Source organism: Centropristis striata, chromosome 17 (assembly GCF_030273125.1).
Source record: "Centropristis striata isolate RG_2023a ecotype Rhode Island chromosome 17, C.striata_1.0, whole genome shotgun sequence".
In the NCBI taxonomy this organism is placed as follows: domain Eukaryota; kingdom Metazoa; phylum Chordata; class Actinopteri; order Perciformes; family Serranidae; genus Centropristis; species Centropristis striata.
Window position 1 is genome coordinate 12,710,718 of NC_081533.1, and position 23,916 is coordinate 12,734,633.

The 23,916-nt window shown below is 38.1% G+C and overlaps 2 protein-coding genes across 2 annotated transcripts in view; one reads left to right on the plus strand and one right to left on the minus strand.

Moving 5' to 3' along the window:
• LOC131989560 (zinc finger protein 208-like) overlaps window positions 1-13,829 on the plus strand; it is a 23,839-nt gene extending 10,010 nt beyond the window's left edge. The window contains exons 4-7 of the mRNA XM_059354812.1: window positions 1,333-2,904; window positions 3,034-3,055; window positions 5,405-6,013; window positions 12,309-13,829. Of these exons, the coding sequence (XP_059210795.1) occupies window positions 1,333-2,904; window positions 3,034-3,055; window positions 5,405-6,013; window positions 12,309-13,285 (3,180 nt within the window). The 3' untranslated portion in view covers window positions 13,286-13,829. The remainder of the gene's footprint in view (window positions 1-1,332; window positions 2,905-3,033; window positions 3,056-5,404; window positions 6,014-12,308) is intronic.
• A 3,158-nt stretch (window positions 13,830-16,987) lies between these two features.
• hdlbpb (high density lipoprotein binding protein b) overlaps window positions 16,988-23,916 on the minus strand; it is a 28,264-nt gene continuing 21,335 nt past the window's right edge. The window contains exons 25-28 of the mRNA XM_059354811.1: window positions 23,433-23,612; window positions 22,833-22,949; window positions 22,576-22,734; window positions 16,988-20,374 (exon numbers count right to left, since the gene is read on the minus strand). Coding sequence (XP_059210794.1) covers window positions 20,282-20,374; window positions 22,576-22,734; window positions 22,833-22,949; window positions 23,433-23,612 — 549 coding nt within the window. The 3' untranslated portion in view covers window positions 16,988-20,281. The remainder of the gene's footprint in view (window positions 20,375-22,575; window positions 22,735-22,832; window positions 22,950-23,432; window positions 23,613-23,916) is intronic.

A 23,916-nucleotide genomic window follows, 5' to 3' on the forward strand; every position in this document is an offset into this window, starting at 1 on the left:
ATAGGGGAATAAAGAAATAAAATCTGCATTGATGGACAGGAAAAGATTTATTCAGCAGGCGGAGTAAAACCGACAGGTTCGATTCTGCAGAATAAATGAAACAGCACAAGAGATGCACATGTAAATCACAGACTCTCCTCCCCCCATCCAGACACTTTTATCATCTCACAACAATCCGTGTTGTTTCCAAATTTGCCTTCACTATTTGGACTTTCCTCCCCTACTCCCCCAACCTTTCAAGGCCCTACTTAGGACCGGCTGAACCTTGTGATGTTGCACTCATCCGGTAAGCAAGTGAGATCCAATTCCCACCAGATCACATTAATTCAGTTCCCAGAACAGTGTTTGACAGGAAGATGATTCATTTTGATATTTTTCTGTTGCTTCCTGTAGCTTCATTATTTCTTCACCAGATCTTCCCCACTCCCTTCCTGTCGCCCCTGGTTACCCTCACAACTGGCTGTGCTTGCAAGTCTTGATAGGGGAAAATAAAATATTGACCTGAGTCTGTCTGGGTCCTTGTGTTCCCAAGCTCAGGCCAAAAGAAGAGATAATGATGAGACCAGGAAATAGAGAGATAGAGTTATTTACTTTTTTTGGTATTTGTGATGCTAATGAGTAAATATGAATTACATAGAAAGATTCGAGTAATGTAAATTTCCTTCGACACTTGCTTTATGCAAATGCATGTTTATTATTATTGCAACAATCCAAAAGAATGACAAATACAGTCCAGGATAACCTCAAAGGTACTGCATGCTAAAAAAAAAAATATGCTGAAAGCAAAACATTACGTTGTAACATTAAAACTAGTGAGTGTAACACTTGTAAAGGTTAACTCAACACAAAACGATTGATCTCATGCATCACAACAACAGACACATTGTACAACAAATGTCTGAAATGAGCGAGGGGGAGGAGTCTCTGTGGTATCTGAGACTGGACGTCTCCGTGGTAACTCATTCACATCAACAGTATCTACAGATAAATTTGATTTGTTGAAGCTTAACTTGTGATTCAAAAATGCTCTTTATTCATTTCTGCTCACAGAGACTGTTTGTACTTTCTCACTGTTGCACTGCTGCATTGCTTACTCATTTCCCAATTCATGGGGCGGGCCGAGGGCCAATGAGGAACAACGGAGGGTGGGTCATAGCGTGACTGTTTGTTGTTATTTCCAGTTTTGAATAAAAGTCCTGCAAGCTGACATGGGGCGCCACTGCAGGTGGTAACCAACTGTTCAGACTTGAACATTGAGGGTTATGTTGTACAAATGTGCTCTAAATGTTATTAATATCTCTATAATCTTTCTCTTTCTGTCTGTTGCTATAGAAACAGGGAGAAAGAGAGGGAAACGAACATCACTGCTATCAGCTCTGTGGCAAATCCTTCACAACAGCTGGAGATTTAAAGGTTCATCAACGCATTCACACTGGGGTTAAAGCGTATAGCTGTGACCAATGTGAGAAAACCTTTGTCACAAAACGCAACCTAGAACACCAAGGATGTGTATACACTGGAGAGAAACCGTACAGCTGTGACCAATGTGGGAAAGCTTTCACTCAGGCACAGAACCTGAGACAACATCAACGTATTCATACTGGAGAGAAACCTTACAGCTGTGACCAATGTGGGAACGCTTTTACCACAGCATATTGCCTGAGACAACATGAACTCATTCACACTGGAGAGAAGCCGTACAGCTGTGACCAGTGTGGGAACGCTTTCACCACTGCACAGACCCTGAGACAACATGAACTCATTCACACTGGAGAGAAGCCTTACAGCTGTGAGCAATGTGGGAGCGCTTTCACTCAGTCACAGAACCTGAGACAACATGAACTCATTCACACTGGAGAGAAGCCGTACAGCTGTGACCAATGTGGGAACGCTTTTACCACAGCATATTGCCTGAGACAACATGAACTCATTCACACTGGAGAGAAGCCTTACAGCTGTGAGCAATGTGGGAGCGCTTTCGCTCAGGCAGGGGCCCTGAGACAACATCAACGCATTCATACTGGAGAGAAGCCTTACAGCTGTGACCAATGTGGGAAAGCTTTCACTCAGTCACAGAACCTGAGACGACATCAACGCATTCATACTGGAGAGAAGCCTTACAGCTGTGACCAATGTGGGAACGCTTTTACCACAGCATATTGCCTGAGACAACATGAACTCATTCACACTGGAGAGAAGCCGTACAGCTGTGACCAGTGTGGGAACGCTTTCACCACTGCACAGACCCTGAGACAACATCAACTTATTCATACTGGAGAGAAGCCATACAGCTGTGACCAATGTGGGAACGCTTTTACCACAGCATATTGCCTGAGACAACATGAACTCATTCACACTGGAGAGAAGCCTTACAGCTGTGACCAATGTGGGAGCACTTTCGCTGAGGCAGGGACCCTGAGAAAACATCAACGTATTCATACTGGAGAGAAGCCTTACAGCTGTGACCAGTGTGGGAAAGCTTTCACTCAGTCACAGAACCTGAGACAACATGAACTCATTCACACTGGAGAGAAGCCTTACAGCTGTGAGCAATGTGGGAGCGCTTTCGCTCAGGCAGGGGCCCTGAGACAACATCAACGCATTCATACTGGAGAGAAGCCTTACAGCTGTGACCAATGTGGGAAAGCTTTCACTCAGTCACAGAACCTGAGACAACATCAACGCATTCATACTGGAGAGAAGCCTTACAGCTGTGAGCAATGTGGGAGCGCTTTCGCTGAGGCAGGGACCCTGAGAAAACATCAACGTATTCATACTGGAGAGAAGCCTTACAGCTGTGAGCAATGTGGGAATGCTTTCACCACTGCACAGAACCTGAGACAACATGAACTCATTCACACTGGAGAGAAGCCTTACAGCTGTGGCCAATGGGAGAAAACCTTTGTCAGAAAAGGCAACCTAAAATGCCACAGACGTGTACACACTGAAGAGAAACCTACAGCTGTGACCAATGTGGGAACGCTTTTACCACAGCACATTGCCTGAGAAAACAAGAACTCATTCACACTGGAGAGAAACCGTACAGCTGTGACCAATGTGGGAACACTTTCCCCACGGCATATAGCCTGAGACGACATGAACTCATTCACACTGGAGAGAAGCCGTACAGCTGTGGCCAATGTGAGAAAAACTTTGTTTCAAAAGGCAACCTAGAACGCCACAGACCTGTACACACTGGAAAGAAACCGTACAGTTGTGGCCAATGTGGGGAAAATGTGTTCTCTGAGAAAATCCCTTAAAGTTCACCAACGCGTTCACACTGAAGAGCAACTGTACATTTGGGACCAATATTTTAATGTTTTAGAGCCAAGCTACTTTTTTTTTCATGCCTCCTCTCAGTGTGCTGATATGATTTAATGACTGTTTGAATATTCGAAAATCGATGCCCTCCCTAGTTGTATGTATGTTGTTCTATAACGAAACCAAAGACTCAGGACACTTTATTTATGGTTGCAGTTCTTCTGTTAGTTTGTCCTGTAAATTGTTGCTATTTATTTTAAGTTCAATATTTTATTAATTACCCCAGACATTGTGATTTCCTTTATTTGTTAAAGAAAAATACTGCTGTGTTATTGTTTTCCAATAAAATAAGATTCAAACATTGAAGGTTCAGCTGTGAGTTATAAAACAATCGGTATCGGCCAAAATCGGAATCGGCAGGTCAGGCTTTTTAAAAATCGGTGATCAGCCAGAAAATTGGAATCGGTGCACCCCTAGTATATATAATGTAGGTGCATTTGTTCTATTACTGTTTACTTTATCTCATTAAAAACGCATTACTATGTCAAATAATATGGGAATAAAGAAATAAAATCTGCATTGATGGACAGGAAAAGATTTATTCAGCAGGCGGAGTAAAACCGACAGGTTCGATTCTGCAGAATAAATGAAACAGCACAAGAGATACACATGTAAATCACAGACTCTCCTCCCCCCATCCAGACACTTTTATCATCTCACAACAATCCGTGTTGTTTCCAAATTTTCCTTTCAAGGCCCTAGTTAGGACCGGCTGAACCTTGTGATGTTGCACTCATCCGGTAAGCAAGTGAGATCCAATTCCCACCAGATCACATTAATTCAGTTCCCAGAACAGTGTTTGACAGGAAGATGATTCATTTTGATATTTTTCTGTTGCTTCCTGTAGCTACTTTATTTCCTCACCAGAACTTCCCCACTCCCTTCCTGTTGCCCCTGGTTACCCTCACAACTGGCTGTGCTTGCAAGTCTTGATAGGGGAAAACAAAATATTGACCTGAGTCTGTCTGGGACCTTGTGTTCCCAAGCTCAGGCCAAAAGAAGAGATAATGAGACCAGGAAATAGAGAGAAAGAGTTATTTACTGTTTTTGGTATTTGTCATGCTAATGAGTAAATATGAATTACATAGAATGATTCGAGTAATGTAAATTTCCTCCGACACTTGCTTTATGCAAATGCATGTTTATTATTATTGCAACAATCCAAAAGAATGACAAATACTGTCCAGGATAACCTCAAAGGTACATCATGCTAAAAAAAATATGCTGAAAGCAAAACATTACTTTGTAACATTAAAACCAGTGAGTGTAACACTTGTAAAGGTTAACTCAACACAAAACGATTGATCTCATGCATCACAACAAAAGACACATTGTACAACAAATGTCCCATTCCTCAAAGATAATTTCCTGAATACTTCACACTTAAAGTGAATAATCTCACACAACCTCACATGGAGATAATAAAGGCTCAAAACGATTGACCGCACGCATCACAACAACAGACACATTGTACAACAAATGTCTGAAATGAGCGAGGGGGAGGAGTCTCTGTGGTATCTGAGACTGGACGTCTCCGTGGTAACTCATTCACATCAACAGTATCTACGGATAAATTTGATTTGTTGAAGCTTAACTTGTGATTCAAAAATGCTCTTTATTCATTTCTGCTCACAGAGATTTGTTTGTACTTTCTCACTGTTGCACTGCTGCATTGCTTACTCATTTCCCAATTCATGGGGCGGGCCGAGGGCCAATGAGGAACAACGGAGGGTGGGTCATAGCGTGACTGTTTGTTGTTATTTCCAATTTGAATAAAAGTCCTGCAAGCTGACATGCGGCACCACTGCAGGTGGTAACCAACTGTTCAGACTTGAACATTGAGGGTTATGTTGTACAAATGTGCTCTAAATGTTATTAATAGCTCTATAATCTTTCTCTTTCTGTCCGTTGCTATAGAAACAGGGAGAAAGAGAGGGAAACGAACATCACTGCTATCAGCTCTGTGGTAAATCCTTCACAACAGCTGGAGATTTAAAGGTTCATCAACGCATTCACACTGGGGTTAAAGCGTACAGCTGTGACCATTGTGAGAAAACCTTTGTCACAAAACGCAACCTAGAACACCAAGAACGTGTACACACTGGAGAGAAACCGTACAGCTGTGACCAATGTGGGAAAGCTTTCACTCAGGCACAGAACCTGAGACAACATCAACGTATTCATACTGGAGAGAAACCTTACAGCTGTGAGCAATGTGGGAAGGCTTTCACTAAGGCACAGCACCTGAGACAACATCAACGTATTCATACTGTAGAGAAACCTTACAGCTGTGACCAGTGTGAGAAATCCTTTGTCACGAAAGGCAACCTAGAACACCACAGATGTGTACACACTGGAGAGAAACCGTACAGCTGTGACCAATGTGGGAACGCTTTTACTCTGGCACAGCACCTGAGACAACATCAACGTATTCATACTGGAGAGAAGCCGTACAGCTGTGAGCATTGTGGGAACACCTTCACTCTGGCACAGAGCCTGAGAGAACATCAACGCATTCATACTGGAGATAAGCCGTACAGCTGTGACCAGTGTGGGAAAACTTTTTCACAACGTAGTTACCTTAATGCCCATCGACTTGTTCACACAGGAGAAAAACCCTACTTGTGTGAACAATGTGGGAAAATGTTTTCTCGGAGTAGTATCCTTAAAGCTCACCAACGTATTCACAGAACATCTCTTTGAGTGTTTTCGATCCAAGGTAGCCGTTTCTTCATGCCTCCTCTCCATGTGCTGTGTTGTTATATTCTGAGCTTTTCTCTGAAATTAAAGACTGACACCAGTAACTGTGTCTGACTGCGCTGGTTTGATCCAGTAAGGAGGAAGAGACCATGAATAAAAGAGGTACAAAAACAATCCAGAGTTCAACCTCAGACTGAACAACCCTTTATTCTTTTTCTTATTCAAAATTCTGATAAAATCAAATTTTTTTGCTAAACATGATTTGATTTATCTCTGAGGTTTTTTTTCCAGTAAAAATGTTTGTTGCTGTTGAACTTGCATCATGTCAGAGTTGTTGCTTTACAAATCTTGTTTTTTGTTTTCTCATTAAATGTTTATACACAAAGAGAAGCTTTGACTCGTCTTTTTTAGCTGTTAAACATTGAATCAGTCTTTGTTGTGCTGTTGTTATCGTCCATACAGCCTGAAATCTGCGGACGGCTGTGGCTCAGTTAGTAGAGCGGTCACCTACTGATCGAAAGGTTGGTGGTTCGATCCCCGACCATGGCAGCCTACATGTCAAAGCATCCATGAGCAAGACACTGAACCCCAAATTGCTCCCGATGCTGCGTTCATCGGTGTGTGAATGAATTCCCAATGGTGGCAGGTAGCACCAGTGTGCCCTGGTAGCCTCGGCCACCAGTATGACTTTGGATTCATATAGATGTTATATTTTGCAGAAATAAATCTGCTTCTTAGGGTTCAGAGGGTTAACAGGATCAGAAGCATTCATATGATTTTATTAGAAAAAAATTCAAAAAATTGCCACATGAACAACATGAGTGTAGAGTAACGGACAGCCACAGCAGGGGGACTGAAGGTTGCAGAAACAAAAGAAAAGAGAAAAATGTATATCTAGCCGACAGTGATGTTCTGGCCAATCACAGTACAGTCACAGAAGTGGGCGTGGATTAAAGTGGGTTGACACTTTTCTTCTGATGGTGCAGAGAACAGAAGCAGAAACAAAGAGAGAGAAGAAAAGGAGCAGAAGAGGAGAGTAAACCTCTGCTGGATCCTGTTTCTGATCAAACATTTGGTGAGTTCATACTTTATATTCTGCTCTGTTTTCTTCATGTTGTTCTTCTCCTGCAGCTGTTAACCTTTCTCCTTCTTCGTGTTGACACGGGATGTTCATGTTCTGGACCTTAGATCACGGTGTATGTTTTGAGTTCAATGCTTACTAAAGTGCTTTTCATGTGAGCTGCAACTAGATTACGCTTGATATATAAAGGTCAGATATGAAATTTCTGCAGTGGTGCTTTACACAGGTGTGTGTGTGTGTGTGTGTGTGTGTGTGTGTGTGTCAACAGGAATGTGTCCTTGTGCTTCTGACTTCCTGCAGTGCTGATAAACTGCTGTTATGTCTCAAAGAGCAGCGTAACAATCTTATAGTTCAACAACATATCACCATCGTATATATCATATTTTATCATCCTATCGTTGGATTGCAGAAAATATAGCACACCTTTGTCGTGATTAAAGTACCTATTTACCTTTTCAATATAGAGTGAATTAGGAATGGGTTTTAGTTGAGAAAAAAAAAGTAATTTCAATGGAATGTGTTTTTGTGTCGGAATTGTAGGAAGGAGGAGAAGAAGTTTTTTATCTTGAGAAGTCTGTTTCTTCACTCTGTTACTCAGAATCAAATTTGGGGACGTGAATTTGTTTGAATAAACTGTCACATTGTCATGAGAGTTAAAGGGGTTTTTTTTGAAGAAGAAGAAGAAGAACAAGGGAGTAGAAGTTTGAGTGTTCTGGTTAATATCTCACTTAAATGTGTCACTGTAACCTAACTCTACATTCTGAGTAATATATAGCACAAACAAGTAAAAAACACAACTATGAATAAGAAACAGAGATTTTTTAATCATTGTTTTATTAAAATGATATATAAATATTATTTTATTATTCATGTTTTTTTCAATAACATATAGTATAAACATTTTTGAATTATTTTTAAAATAATAATACTTTTATTATTAAAGTTTCAAATAAAATAAATATGTATTACTTGATCATTCAATATGTTTTTAATCAAGCAATATAAAAAATATATTGAATTCTAGTAGTTTTAATTATTATTTAAATGTTATTTAATTATTTATGTTTTTTAATTAAGTGTATAAGGACTATAAAATTATTGTAAAAATGTTTAATTATTATTTATTTAAGAAGTAGGATATTGTAAATATATTTGAAATAAATAATATTATTATTTGAATTTATATTCCTTGTTACGTTTTTTTTAAAAATATATATTGTTATTGTGTAGTAATAATAATATGTTAATTTTTTTTTTTTTTTAGATAATGAAAAATAACAGCGTATGTGCGTGCATGAATGTTGGGTTGTTCCTGTCTCTTTCTTATTTGGAAAATAAATAAAAATCAATCTTTGTCTCACCAAAATTGTACAGGCAGCACACACACACACACACACACACACACACACACACACATATGTTTATATATTTTTTTATATACTCATCGTGTTTCTCTGTTTGTTAACTTCACAGCTCATCAGTGTCACAAGACACCTCTGACTTCAGGACGTCTGTCTGAAAGAAGAAGAAGAAGAAGAATGAGTCCTCCAAAAAAGGTCAGATTACTTTTATGGGCTTGAGTTTGTATTTGTGTATTTTTGTAATTTCTGTCATCTTTACTTTAGATATCAACATTATTATTCCAACAAAACAATAAGATGACAGAATAAGAAGAATAGTTTCCAGTGGTGGAAGAAGTATTCAGATCTCTTATTTCAGTAAAAGTACTAATACCACACTGTGAAATGACTCCACTACAAGTAAAAGTCCTGCATTCAAAATGTACTGAAGTAAAAATACAAAAGTATCAGCATCAAAATGTACCTAAAGTATCACAAGTAAAAGTATTCTCTATACAGAATGGAGCCACTCAGATTGCCCGAATATATTATTGTATTATTATTTTTGATGCATTTACGTAAGCTTTAATTTACTGTTGTCAAGGTAGGGCTAATTTTAACTACTTAATATACTTTTATTTGGCCTAATTGAAAAAAATCCATAATAATTTTAAATTGATCATGTCTTTCATGTTAAATCTCGACCTGAAAAGTAACTAAAGCTTTCAGCTAAATGTAGTGTTATAAAGAGTGCAATATTTGTGGCTAAAATGTAGTGAAGTAGAAGTATAAAGTTAAACATGTTGAAATACTCAAGTAAAGTACAAGTACTTCAAAATTGTACTTAAGTACAGTACTTGAGTAAATGTACTTAGTTACATTCCACCACTCATAGTTTCTGGCCAACTGGGTGCAAACAAACCCAGTTTGTGTAAAATGAACAGGAAGGCTGATACAATGCAGCATTAAGGAGGTGATGGCACCTCCTGCAGTACAGAGGATGTAAAGGCTTTCATGGTCACCAACCTGCCGTTTGTTATAAAACTGACAAAGTCGAGAAGTTTTAGACCCCTTATTAAATTAGTGTTTATTATTAGTATTAATATTTCATAAAATCAGTTTTTCAGTTGTTTGAAATATTATAGAATAATTTTTTTATTAAAGTTTATTAAAAATGAAATATTCTATAATTATAATATGAACAGTATTTAATTTAGATTTTTCAAAATAGAATATTATGTAATTTAAAATTTTGTTTTTTGTTATGAAATGTAATATATATTGTGTAAATATTATAGTATTATTAAAGAGATTAAAAATAAATACTATATAATTATTGTATTTTTTTTCAAGAAGATATATGAATATTATTTAATTATTATATAGAGAATTATTTAAGCATTTTATACCATATATAATATAGTATTATTATAAGATTTCTTAAGAATATATTTTGTAATAAATATTTTATTTTCTACTTTTACTGTCCACTCTTTGTCATGCTTATTATTATTATAATTCCAACTGTGACACATCAAAATGTGCAGAATATCAGGAACAGTGTGCGATGTCATTTTCACGCCGGTTTGCATGGTCATTTTCGTAAAAATTTGCAAAAACGGTGTTAAAAATTCCCATTGAAATGAATGTGAGATCAATGTGAAAGGAGCTCTGAAGCGCCTCACTTTGGGGCTGTACCGATTCGCTATACTTCAACATAGAGACATTTTTTAAAGTTTAAACTGGTCACAAGATTGCCATCTATATTGGGCCGTATGAACATTTTATCCCTTGCACAGTTTTCAAGAAATCACAGTTTAAGTTTAGTGATTTTTCAGTGTCTCAGAGTTTATAATGGGTGTGTATTGGATGGAATGTTCAGTGTTCAAGTGGATGACATCACAGCTAGAGTGGAGAGAGGCTGGGACATTTTCTGACATTTTTCTGAAAAACCTGTGTTTGTTTCCACAACTTTCACTCTTCATAAATTATTTCTAGGGCAGATTGTAAAGAAATTGGTGCTGGTCACAGACATCTTATCCAGGAATCAATGAGATGTACAGATTTGTCTCAGTGAGCCTGAATGTGACAGCAACTCCAACCAACTGTCCCATAGAGACTAATAAGAACTGGGACCAGACATTTCTAGTCGAAAACAGAAAAAACAAAGTTTTCTAACCGGCCATGTTGCTCACATTTTTTTATGCTACAAACACGAAACCTACATTAACACGTTCAGGGGAGATTTATCTTTCTGCTGAGACTAATGTTTTGTTCCTAGGACACACACTTTTTGAGAAAACAAGCAGTTTAAGAGGCGTGATTTACATTGATAGTGTGTGCCCCTCCACTCTCCACTCTCTAATGCTGCATTCATCACCATAGTAACCAGCCTGCATGAGTGAGCCAGGACAGGATGGGCCAGGCCTTAAAAAATAATAGCCCCAAAAAGTAACTATATCTACATATATATATGTGGGTGCATTTTTTCTATGACTGCTTACTTTATCTCATTAAAAACGCATTACTATGTCAAATAATAGGGGAATAAAGAAATAAAATCTGCATTGATGGACAGGAAAAGATTTATTCAGCAGCCGGAGTAAAACCGACAGGAGACAAGAGATGCACATGTAAATCACAGACTCTCCTCCCCCCATCCAGACACTTTTATCATCTCACAACAATCCGTGTTGTTTCCAAATTTGCCTTCACTATTTGGACTTTCCTCCCCTACTCCCCCAACCTTTCAAGGCCCTACTTAGGACCGGCTGAACCTTGTGATGTTGCACTCATCCGGTAAGCAAGTGAGATCCAATTCCCACCAGATCACATTAATTCAGTTCCCAGAACAGTGTTTGACAGGAAGATGATTAATTTTGATATTTTTCTGTTGCTTCCTGTAGCTACTTTATTTCTTCACCAGAACTTCCCCACTCCCTTCCTGTCGCCCCTGGTTACCCTTACAACTGGCTGTGCTTGCAAGTCTTGATAGGGGGAAACAAAATATTGACCTGAGTCTGTCTGGGACCTTGTGTTCCCAAGCTCAGGTCAAAAGAAGAGATAATGATGAGACCAGGAAATAGAGAGATAGAGTTATTTACTTTTTTTGGTATTTGTGATGCTAATGAGTGAATATGAATTACATAGAAAGATTCGAGTAATGTAAATTTCCTTCGACACTTGCTTTATGCAAATGCATGTTTATTATTATTGCAACAATCCAAAAGAATGACAAATACTGTCCAGGATAACCTCAAAGGTACTGCATGCTAAAAAAAATATGCTGAAAGCAAAACATTACGTTGTAACATTAAAACCAGTGAGTGTAATACTTGTAAAGGTTAACTCAACACAAAACGATTGATCTCATGCATCACAACAACAGACACATTGTACAACAAATGTCTGAAATGAGCGAGGGGGAGGAGTCTCTGTGTTATCTGAGACTGGACGTCTCCGTGGTAACTCATTCACATCAACAGTATCTACAGATAAATTTGATTTGTTGAAGCTTAACTTCTGATTCAAAAATGCTCTTTATTCATTTCTGCTCACAGAGATTTGTTTGTGCTTCCACACTGTTGCACTGCTGCATTGCTTACTCATTTCCCAAATTACGGGGCGGGCCGAGGGCCAATGAGGAACAACGGAGGGTGGGTCATAGCGTGACTGTTTGTTGTGATTCCCAGTTTGGAATAAAAGTCCTGCAAGCTGACATGGGGCGCCACTGCAGGTGGTAACCAACTGTTCAGACTTGAACATTGAAGGTTATGTTGTACAGATGTGCTCTAAATATTATTAATATCTCTACAATCTTTCTCTTTTTGTCTGCCTGTTGCTATAGAAACGGGGAGAAAGAGAGGGACACAAACATCACCGCTATCAGCTCTGTGGCAAATCCTTCACAACAGCTGGAGATTTAAAGGTTCATCAACGCATTCACACTGGGGTTAAAGCGTATAGCTGTGACCAATGTGAGAAAACCTTTGTCACAAAACGCAACCTAGAACACCAAGAATGTGTACACACTGGAGAGAAACCGTACACCTGTGACCAATGTGGGAACACTTTCGCCACTGCACAGGCCCTGAGAAAACATCAACGTATTCATACTGGAGAGAAGCCTTACAGTTGTGACCAATGTGGGAAAGCTTTCACTCAGTCACAGAACCTGAGACAACATCAACGTATTCATACTGGAGAGAAACCTTACAGCTGTGACCAATGTGGGAACGCTTTTACCACAGCATATTGCCTGAGACAACATGAACTCATTCACACTGGAGAGAAGCCGTACAGCTGTGACCAGTGTGGGAACGCTTTCACCACAGCATATTGCCTGAGACAACATGAACTCATTCACACTGGAGAGAAGCCTTACAGCTGTGAGCAATGTGGGAGCGCTTTCGCTCAGGCACAGAACCTGAGACGACATCAACGCATTCATACTGGAGAGAAGCCTTACAGCTGTGAGCAATGTGGGAGCGCTTTCGCTCAGGCAGGGACCCTGAGACAACATCAACGTATTCATACTGGAGAGAAGCCTTACAGCTGTGACCAATGTGGGAAAGCTTTCACTCATTCACAGAACCTGAGACAACATCAACGTATTCATACTGGAGAGAAGCCTTACAGCTGTGAGCAATGTGGGAGCGCTTTCGCTCAGGCAGGGAACCTGAGAAAACATCAACGTATTCATACTGGAGAGAAGCCTTACAGCTGTGACCAGTGTGGGAAAGCTTTCACTCAGTCACAGAACCTGAGACAACATCAACGTATTCATACTGGAGAGAAACCTTACAGCTGTGAGCAATGTGGGAACGCTTTCACCACTGCATAGACCCTGAGAAAGCATCAATTTATTCATACTGGAGAGAAGCCTTACAGCTGTGGCCAATGTGGGAACACTTTCCCCACGGCATATAGCCTGAGACGACATGAACTCATTCACACTGGAGAGAAGCCGTCCAGCTGTGGCCAATGTGAGAAAACCTTTGTTACAAAAGGCAACCTAGAATGCCACAGACCTGTACACACTGGAAAGAAACCGTACAGTTGTGGCCAATGTGGGGAAAATGTGTTCTCTGAGAAAATCCCTTAAAGTTCACCAACGCGTTCACACTGAAGAGCAACTGTACATTTGGGATCAATGTTTTAATGTTTTAGAGCCAAGCTACTTTTTTTTTCATGCCTCCTCTCCATGTGCTGTGTTACTATAGAGCTTCTCTCTGAAATTAAAGACTGATAGCAATAACTGAATCTGACTGCGTAGGTGTGATCCAGTGGGGAGGAAGAGCCAATAACTAAACAGAAACACGTTATTATTATTATTAGGGCCTCGGGGCAATCGCACCGAGCACTGGTCCCATACAGCTATAGCTGTAGGGACCAGTACTACTACTGGTACTGATAACAGCACTACTGGTCATTTAATGTAATAACAGTTAAAGATACACGCACACACACACTGGTCATTTAATGTAATAACAGTTAAAGATACATGCACACACACACACACTGGTCATTTAATGTAATAACAGTTAAAGATACACGCACGCACACACACACACACACACACACACACACACACACACACACATGTGCGCGTAAACGCGCACACTCCTCCAGATACAAATGTTTCACACACACACATTTTGAGGTTAAAGGGCATAGGTTGCTGTATAAATAAATACTTGAAGAGGAATAGTATCATAACATTACTAGTATTAATTGTTTGAAATCTCTGAAGAATCTCATCATAGTGTACACACACCGGCAGTAGCCCCCGTGGCCCTTTCAAAATTTCCCCCAGAGGAAATTTTCTAGTTATTATTATTGTATAATTCTGACAAGATGATATGACAAAAGGATATTGTAAACATCAAGCTATTGTTAACTCCATTCTCAGCACCAACATGGTCATTATTATTTACTATCTGATACCAGTAAGATAATGAATAACATTAAAGCCCACACAGCCTGTAATCAGTGGTGTAATGTAACTTATTACATTTTCATTCTGTGTTATCTTTTTATTGTTTAGATTATTTCATTTTTTATTTAAATGTGTTGATTTTTATTTGGTTTCCTATATTTTTAATCTTGCCTTGTCAGGGGTAGATTAATATGATGAACTCTGTAACTTGAGTTCCTTTGCGTTAACTTCAGCAGTGTTTGCATTCCTGCTGGAAAACATGTTTATATGTCTGGATCGATACAGATGTTCGCATATGCACTGGCTAACCAAACATGGATCATCACGCATCTCCAGCTTTGAGGACCAAAGTGCGTCTCTCTGAAAAAACACTAGTGTGCCATCGGACCATCAACTCAATGAACTCTTGTGTTTAAGAGCTTCGCTCAACACGAGTAACTTGGTCAGATCTTCTTGATCCTATTTGGGCGATAGACCTCTGTCCTTGTCCAGCTAAATGATGTGATGTGACTCTGTTTGTACATGATTGCTTGTGTTGTCTGACTTGTATACTCATTATAATCTTTGTAATTCATTAAATAAAATCATGTATGTATGTATGTATGTATGTATGTATGTATGTATGTATGTATGTATGTATTTTTTCAAATTTTGGACATCCCATAATATGGTCATATTTTTGGTCATATTATGCTATAATATGTATCAACATACTATAATTTTTGATAAAAATCCACATGCTATCGTATGACTTTTTCTTCAAATTTTGGACATCCCATAATATGTTTTTTCCCTGTAATTTCTGGCCATACTATGCCCTTATATGTATCAACAGACTATAACTGGGCCATTTCAAGCATTTTTATGCATTTTAAAATTTGACCATTTTTGACAAAAATCAACATACTAAAATATGACTTTTTTCAAATTTTGGACATCCCTTAATATGGTGTTTTTCTGTAATTTATGGCCAATTCTGCTCTTATATGTATCAACAGACTATAATTGGGCCATTTTCAAGCTATTTTAGGCATACGACAATTTTTGCCAAAAATCGACATGCTACAGTAAGACTTTTTTTTTTCTTTCACATTTTGGACATCCCATATTATGGTGATTTATCTTTCATTTCTGGTCCAAACATGGCATAGTATGAGGGCTACACAGTGGTGTAGTGGTTAGCACTCTTGACTCACACTTCTTTTCTCACACCACTCCGACTTGCGTCTCTTCATGGCTCCACTCACCTCCCCCACCTGGGTGTGTCAGATTCTTAACCGATCCCGCCAACACAGCAGCAAAGTCATTGTCCCAATGCTGCAGTTGTAGCTTTGTAAAATGTGATTTCATGTAGCTGCAAACATGTTTTTGAAGCCTCTAACACTGCTTTGTCTTTGTTCTTGTCAACTACTGGGACAGTGTAATCTATTAAGACTCACAGACCCTCAGCATGACCCCTCTCATTCTAAGGAGTTTTAAATGCCCCTGGTGTTACATGGCTGTCCATAAAGTTGCAATAATTTTGTTTTCAGACACAATCCTCTGTTAATTGTGGTTTAATTTTTATTGTGATATGTTTGGAAAGGATTGATTAATGAAGATATACACTCTATCCGTCAATAATCATCACAATCATTTCATGAAAAGAGGTGAAAAATATTTTATTGCAACTTAATGGGCAACCATGTGTATATACCTGTGTTAGCAGGTTTCATGCTCCTTATGCTTTTTAAAGCCATTCTGGCACTCATGTTTAAAAACCCCTAAAAAAGAAAAAAAGAAACACAGGTCACTTAATTATTTTAAATCCTACTCCTACTTTTAACTAACTTTCCTAACCTCTCTTTCATTTTATCATGTCTATCAAAATAGAAGTTCAGAGTGGTTTTCCACATCACTCCCACTGCCTTGCCTCTAGGGATGTAAATCACAAGTTACATCACAATACAATAACATATTTACTGTTATCACAAAGTCGAATTAAATTTTGATTTGATTCAGTTCAGGGCCCTCTGATCAGTTGCAAACTATATGAAAACACTATGTCAATTTTTATTATTATATTTGTATTATTATTATTATTTTATTATTATTATATTTATATTTGTGTAGCTATTATTTTATGTATTTAACTATATTTCATTTAAATGAAAAAACAAACACTATATTTAATTAAAATAATAAAAATATAGTGGGAATTTCAAAATAAAGGTGTAGCTTAAAGATGATGATGATATATATAACAGTCACTTTGCCTCAATACTGAATCATTTATTCTTGACTCGATATATCGATTAAGGTCGATGTGATGTTACACCTCTCTGCAGTTCTTTTATTTCATTTTATCTAACATCATTGATTTTTATTTGCCAAATGTTCATACGAGGGTTAATAGTATTATCATATTGGTTATGTTCTGCTAATTGCCACTTTATAATATTTAATTTGTACGATTTCCTTTATTTGTTTTCTGTATGTTGTGTTTTACAGGCTGTTACATAACAAATCATATCTCCCTGATCAATAAAAAATGAAAATAAACTGACAGTATGCACAGAAAGATGGTTAAAGAAAAATGTGCCATGAAGAAAAGACAACCTACTGCTGTTTTGGTTCCTTTTTTTATTTAATTTTATTTAGAGTAGGAAAAAAGTCCGGTCACTGACATGTTATTGCAGTGTTGCATACTTACTCAATCACACCTTTTCCAAAATGCTGTAGACTAATTACTCATTAAGGCCAATAGTGGGTTTTTTCATAGCTTTTTACAGAAATAGTGGCTGCTTCGGGGGCAGCGCTGTCCTACCATTTAAGAACAGACACACACCAAGTAATTTCAAAATGCAGAGACTCAGCGAAGAGTTCAACAACTAAAAATAAACAAATTACTAGTTTGCTGTCCCACAAACGTAACTATAATGAAGCCATAATTGCAGCGAAGTACAGTATGATCCTGTTGGTTTGCATAGTCGGTTTCGTTTACTAATCTGTCGCCAGCTTAAAGAGTCATTTCTGCACCAGCTTTGACTTTTAAATTGGACCCTGAGTTTTCTTTTTTTGTTCTTGTGTCTAACTTTGAGCTGCCAATCTGGTCCTGAGCTCTTCCTGGCCCTTCTAAATAGTTTGACATTTTGAGAAACTTGCTTTCTTTCCGAGAGGTAGATTATTAGATCAAGATCAATCTAATTTCTTTACAACTAGTACATAGCTGGAGTCTGAAAGTGGTTAAGAGGGTTGAGCCAGTACCCAAATAACATGAATATTGAGTATTTTTATGAGCACAAATATCATCTTTGTGAAATAAGTCAATATTTCTACTAATTATGAAGGAAAATCCTAATTTTTGTGATCAAAAAGTTGATCTGAAGCTGGTAGTTAGGTTAGCGTAGAGGATGTGACATGACCAAATCACAGTTAAACACTAAAGCAGTGGTGAAAAAAAGTATTCAGATCCCTTACTTAAGTAAAAGTACTAAAACCACACTGTGAAATTACTCCACTACAAGCAAAAGTCCTGCATTCACAACTTACTTAGGTAAAAGTACAAAAGCATCAGCATCAAAATGTACTTTAAGTATCAAAAGTAAAAGTACTCCTTATGCAGAATGGACCCATTCAGATTGTTTTATATATTATTAATAGATTATTGTATTATTATTATTATTGATGCATTTATGTAAGCAGCGTCATTTTAACTACTTAATATACTGTTATGTGCTTTAATTTATAAAAATGTTTAATCATTTTAAATTGATCATGTTTTTATGTTAAATTTTGACCTGAAAAATAACTAAAGCTGTCAGCTAAATGTAGTGGAGTAAAAAGTTCAATATTTACCTCAAAATTTAGTGAAGTAGAAGTATAAAGTTACATAACTGTGTGGAAACACTCAAGTAAAGTAAAAGTACATAAAAATTGTATTTAAGTACAGTACTTGAGTAAATGTACTTAGTTACATTCCACCACTGCAGGGCTAAGGTGCTGAGGTCCATAATGTGGCCAGGGAAACAGATAGTGTAGCTCTGTTTACATGATAAAAATAAAAATAAAAATAAAAATACATAAAAATAAATACATCTAAAGCTCACCAATAAATAAAGAATCAAGTTGTATCTTATTTGTTTAAATCAAATGCATTGTTTCAGAGGTGTTAACTGTTGCTGGTAGTACTGATTGATGAACAAAAGTTCAGCTGGACATACATATTGCAAAACTTTTTTTTTTGCATTTCTGTTCGTATTCATATCAAAAGAACTAGATTTATCTTGTAAATTAGTTTGTTATAGAGGTGTACGTGTATTTTCTTCACTTTACCCTCTGTACTAGTCGTATAGACTTGAGAGTGACAACAATCTTCTCTTAATTTTCGTAAAGAAAGCAAGTAAGTGTATTTCCAAAACTGTTTAAAGATTCATTTAAGACTCCAGGCACAAGAAAGCTTTGATTTAACGGATTGAAATCTGGGTCAATAGTACTGTTTAGTAACAGGACACATCACTTTGACTAAGAAAAAGAAAAAAAAGGGTCAACAAAGGTTTTTGCTACAAAATATCACTAAATACATGAAGCACTTGTATGAGAGAAAACCAAAGTGCAGCTGTTGATACTGAGTTTTTGTGGCAGGGAAGGTCAGATTTTAAGCAGCGTTGTGTGCATGAAAGAAACTCAAGTTTTAATGACGAGCAGAGAGAGTAAAAACCTCTAAATGAGCTCTGAGAAGAGAGACAAACGGACAAAGACGATGTAAAAGTTTGGTTCAGCTTCATTCAAATATACATCTTAACTTCCACGCACGCTCACACACACATACTTCCAAATATGCCAGAAACCAACAACAAAAAAAATCCCACACAGTTTAAAAAAATAGCGAAAAGTTCTTTGTACATGTACACATAACAACATGTTCCCAAACCCTGACGTACAGCATTCACTCCCAAACATAAGGTTGTAAGCATCAAGCTACAGTGAGTGCTTATATAAAAACGCATGATCACAGTAGTTCAAATAAAATGGCTCCTTTTTTTTGAATAAATAAACAGTAGTGACAAAATGACCTTCAGTACAAACAATCGGAGTTTCACATCTTTTGATCCATCGTCATTTTAAAAAGAAAAGCTCCAGAGACTCGACTACAGCAGCTGTTTCTGCTCTCAGCTCCTACATAAATAAAAAGGGGATCTATAAACACTTGTGGGTGGAAAAACCTCTCCTGAACCCACCAACACACACACACACACACACACACACACACACACACACATAGCTCAGTGCCTCACCTGCTGCACCACTATAGTGACTGGAAAGAGGAGCCTCCTTTCAAAAAACACAGGGAAATAACATTACAGGACGTCATAGTTTACAAACTTCCCCTCTCTTTTTAGCTTAAAAATCCATGATTTAACTTTCATTATTTGGATATGCGACTTCCCCGGTGCTCTCTGAGCCCACTTCTCTGATTCAGCCAACCTCTGCAGATCTTAAACACTTCTAATGTACTGCAGTGAGTTTGATTTTCCGAGGAGTTCGGCAGTCAGAGGTGAATAAACCGTTTTTGAAATATTTCAGCGAGGCCGTTTGGAGCGGTGCAACCGAGAGGCAGAGCAGGACAGCAAAACTATGAAGAGAGCACTCCATGTTGTTTTTTTCTCTCAGGGGGGAAGGAGGAGGGAATAAGAGGAAAGACAGATGAGGGAAAAAAAGGGGGGAAGGGATATCTCTCCCAGAATTCACTGTGGCTGGTTGTGGGAGGGTTTTTACAGAGAAAGAGAGACAAAGGGAGGTCACTAAAGAGAAGAGGAGCAGGAGGAAGGAAGGCGAGCAGCAATTTGATTAGAGATTTGTTTCATCTCTCATCATCTACTTTACACAAGTTTTTTTTTTTTTCCCTCCTGATGAGCGGCTTCAGAACTTCTTGGGACCCCAGGCGGACGCTTGCTTCGGGGCCACGCCTGTCCCAAACGTGGGGAAATCCTCCGCGCTGCTCATGTCAGGAGCCTGAAACAAGCAGACACAAAACATTGAATTATCCCGCAAGACACGCACAGGCCACTACACAAAAGGGGTGCATGACTGCAAAAAAAAAAGAAAAAAGAAACCATTTAATTAGGGCCGGGACTTTAACGCATTAACTTTGACGCATTTTAATCGCACTCATTTTTGCACTGCGGAACGTTTCTCACTGGATGAGTTTCAGGCGGACCGATTATACTGGAGCACCAACTAGCGTTCATGAGTTCAGACAACAACAAACCACAGTGAACATGAAGGAAGAAGCTGATGAGACGCTTTGGTTGGCCCCGTGGATGATGGGACATTTTGTTAGAAAAAAAACCAACGGATGGAAGCGTCGATAAGTAATAATAATAGTCAGGGTTTCCAATGTTCTGAATGTACTTGAAAGTATTGTGTTTTACTTAAAAAACCAAAGTATTCTAGTTTACAGAAGGTCTACCTACCTATAGGCTACCTGAATTTCTGAAATGTACTATATTTCTAAATATGCTATTGCTACACTTAATGGCAAAAATTGCACTGATCTGTTGGACTTGAACAAAAATAAACAATATTTTTGTTGCTTAAGCTTATGTATTCAGTCATTATTCAATGGTATACTAAAAATCCATGTGAAGAAAATTACTTCTCACTGTTCTCAGGTCAAATATTTATATGCGATTAAAATGCGATTCATTTCAATTAATTAATTACAAAGCCTCTAATTAATTAGATTAATTTTTTTAATCGAGTCCCGGCCCTACATTTAATACTTGAAGCACAAGTAAATAGTGTCTCAGAGTTTGTTTGCTATCTGCACATATTTAAATCAGGTCATATTCATGCATTTGGTCCCAGATAGGCCTCTTTGTATGTGAATGAGCCTCATTGCGAAAACAGTCACGTTAAAAATTCCTTGCCTGAAGTTTTGAGGAATGTCTCTGCACCTCCTTGGTTAGGACCTGCAGATTGCAGTTTGAACCGTTTCTTTTTTCTCTCTCTGTCCTGCCTACTGTGCTTCAACTGATTGCAATTAGCTATGTGACAATTAGCTGCAAAACTTGGTGTGCTTATGATAGATGATATTATAGATGCTGAGACAGGGCAGATGCCTGGTGTGCAGCTCAGTGGTTTTTGTGAATTCACCAATCAGTTTAACAAATTAGAGCCAGATACATATCTGTTGACAGATACTATTAAAGGCCTACATCGTGCCGTAATGAAAACGAATGAAAACCAGAAAATGTTGCTTAACGTGATTTGATTCAATATTTTTTTTTTTTTAAAGACAGCAAATGACTGACACTGAACAGTAATGATGTTTATTTAGCCATTTATTTTATTCCTATTCATTCTTGTTTTTGTCAGTTATCATTTATAGAATAGGCTGATAATTGAATAGAATGTTTGTACAATGTATAACAATGTTAAATATTATTTAATAAAGTTTTTTATTTGAGAAAGTAGCTCTCTGGGTAGCTTTGCAGAGTAGTGAAAAATCGGTGCACGATCCACATAAAAAAGGTGTATTTTCATCCCAGATCAAAAAATTAATATCGGCCACCAAATCGGTTATCAATGAATTTTCCACTCTAAAATCAGTGTCTGCATCGGCCTCAAAAAAGCCATATCGGTCTGGATCTATAAGAACTATAAAGTGTATCTCTCTGACAGCTAGAGGCCCTTTCCCACAACCTACATTTAAACTTCCTTCTCCAACTCACTGATTAAGATTCAGTAGGAAAGATATTAACCCATTAAAGCCGGGAAAGCGGATGAGTCGTTTTGTAGTATTTGTAGTTTTTTTCCACCTATTTTCGGTCTCTTGGCCAATTAAATGCATCAGAATACATGTGGGAGTGTCGCAATGCAACATGGGACTTTTCCAGAACTGAAATCATGGGGGAAGACGACTATAGTGGAGGGAGCTCAGATATAACAGCTATAAGCTCTCAAATACTTTTTGAATTTCATTTCTATCTGCTACAGAGGCTGAAAAATCGATTATTTAGTAGGAAGCGTTGAGACTTTTGTTGCAGGTTTTAGGGGGTTATTTTAAAATCGCCCAGAGGTTTTACAGGCATTTTTTCCAGGCGTTTTAAGCCTTAATGGGTTAAAAGGATAATTTTAGTTCTCTTGGACCACTGTCCCTTATTCTTCAAGATTCATAAATGAATGTAAGGTAAAAAGTCAGCATGTCCAACCTTGTTCCCTGCTGCGTTCCATGGGGCGTCCCGCACCACAAAGCCCTTAGCCGGAGCCCCGCTGCTGTCATCCATTCCTCCTGCTCCTCCTCCCCCACCGTAGCGAGACGGAGGCTTCATGTAAGCTGCCAAGGTCTCCGTCTCTGTCACGCTGAGCATCTGAGGGAGGTGGAGAAAAAAAAAAGAACGGCTCTTCAAAGTGCCTTGCTTTAGCTTTAGTGCCAGGAGAGAAAGTACAACAGCCGTTGTGAACTCACATATTCCTCCTCCAGGTTGAGCAGGTGGTCGATGGCGTTGTCGACGGTCTCGGGAAGGCCCGTCACCGTCACTTTGTCTGGCTCGTCGGAGCCTGGCTGAGGGAACCGGATATCCACCTGAACATGAAGATGAAAATAAAACAGGCGTCATTCAAACATCAGATAATAAAATGATGATTAATGAAAAAGTACCAATTGTTAAAAGCTGGCAAAGAGTGGTATTTGATCTAGTGCCATTAGAGTACCTTACATGTATATTGCATTCAAAAACAGACCAATTCTATAAAGTGTGGGAACCCTATTTGAATTATGTAGAGCCTGATGTCTCTAATATCATGCTGCAGGGATTTTCTTGACTGCTCACACTACACATTATTACTGTAACCCCAAGTATTATTTATACGGATCTGAGCTGATGTTTTTGTTTGTTTTTTGTTTACTTGTTTATTTGTTTTGCTTTTTATTTCTGTGAACCATATTATGTAACCATCCTTTACTTGCGAAAGTGAAAAATTAAGACAAATATTGTTAAAAAAAAAAAAAAGATAATAAAATGATAGAAAACAGAATCAGAAAAAAACCCCAAAACCATCATCTGACCTTGAACTCCTCCATCAGCTTGCGGATGGCTTTGCCTCGGGCTCCGATAATGCGAGCGTGGGTCCTCGGGTCCAGGTGAACATCTTGGCTCACCATCTCCTGCAACTCGGCCACCAGCTGCTGGATGGCTTGACGCGCCTCCTCCACGTTACGCTCGTACCCCGAGATCACGATCAGATCCTGGGGGGTAAACAAATTAAAACAGATAAACAGAAAATTATAGAAGATAGACAAAACGCATATTTTAAGTGACAAAACTATATATATTTTTTATTTTTTATTTTATTTTGTTCCTTTCATGAAGGTGGACAACAAAATGTGTACAGAGACACAATCTATACCTTCATGATTGGAAAGGAGCAGCAAGAAAAAAACATTTCTTATTTATTTGTCTGCCCCTACTTGAACAATAAAAATAAGATTTACATCTCAAAAACAAAAGACCAAAAAACAACTGATCATAAACAATCACTTTAAGTTTCAA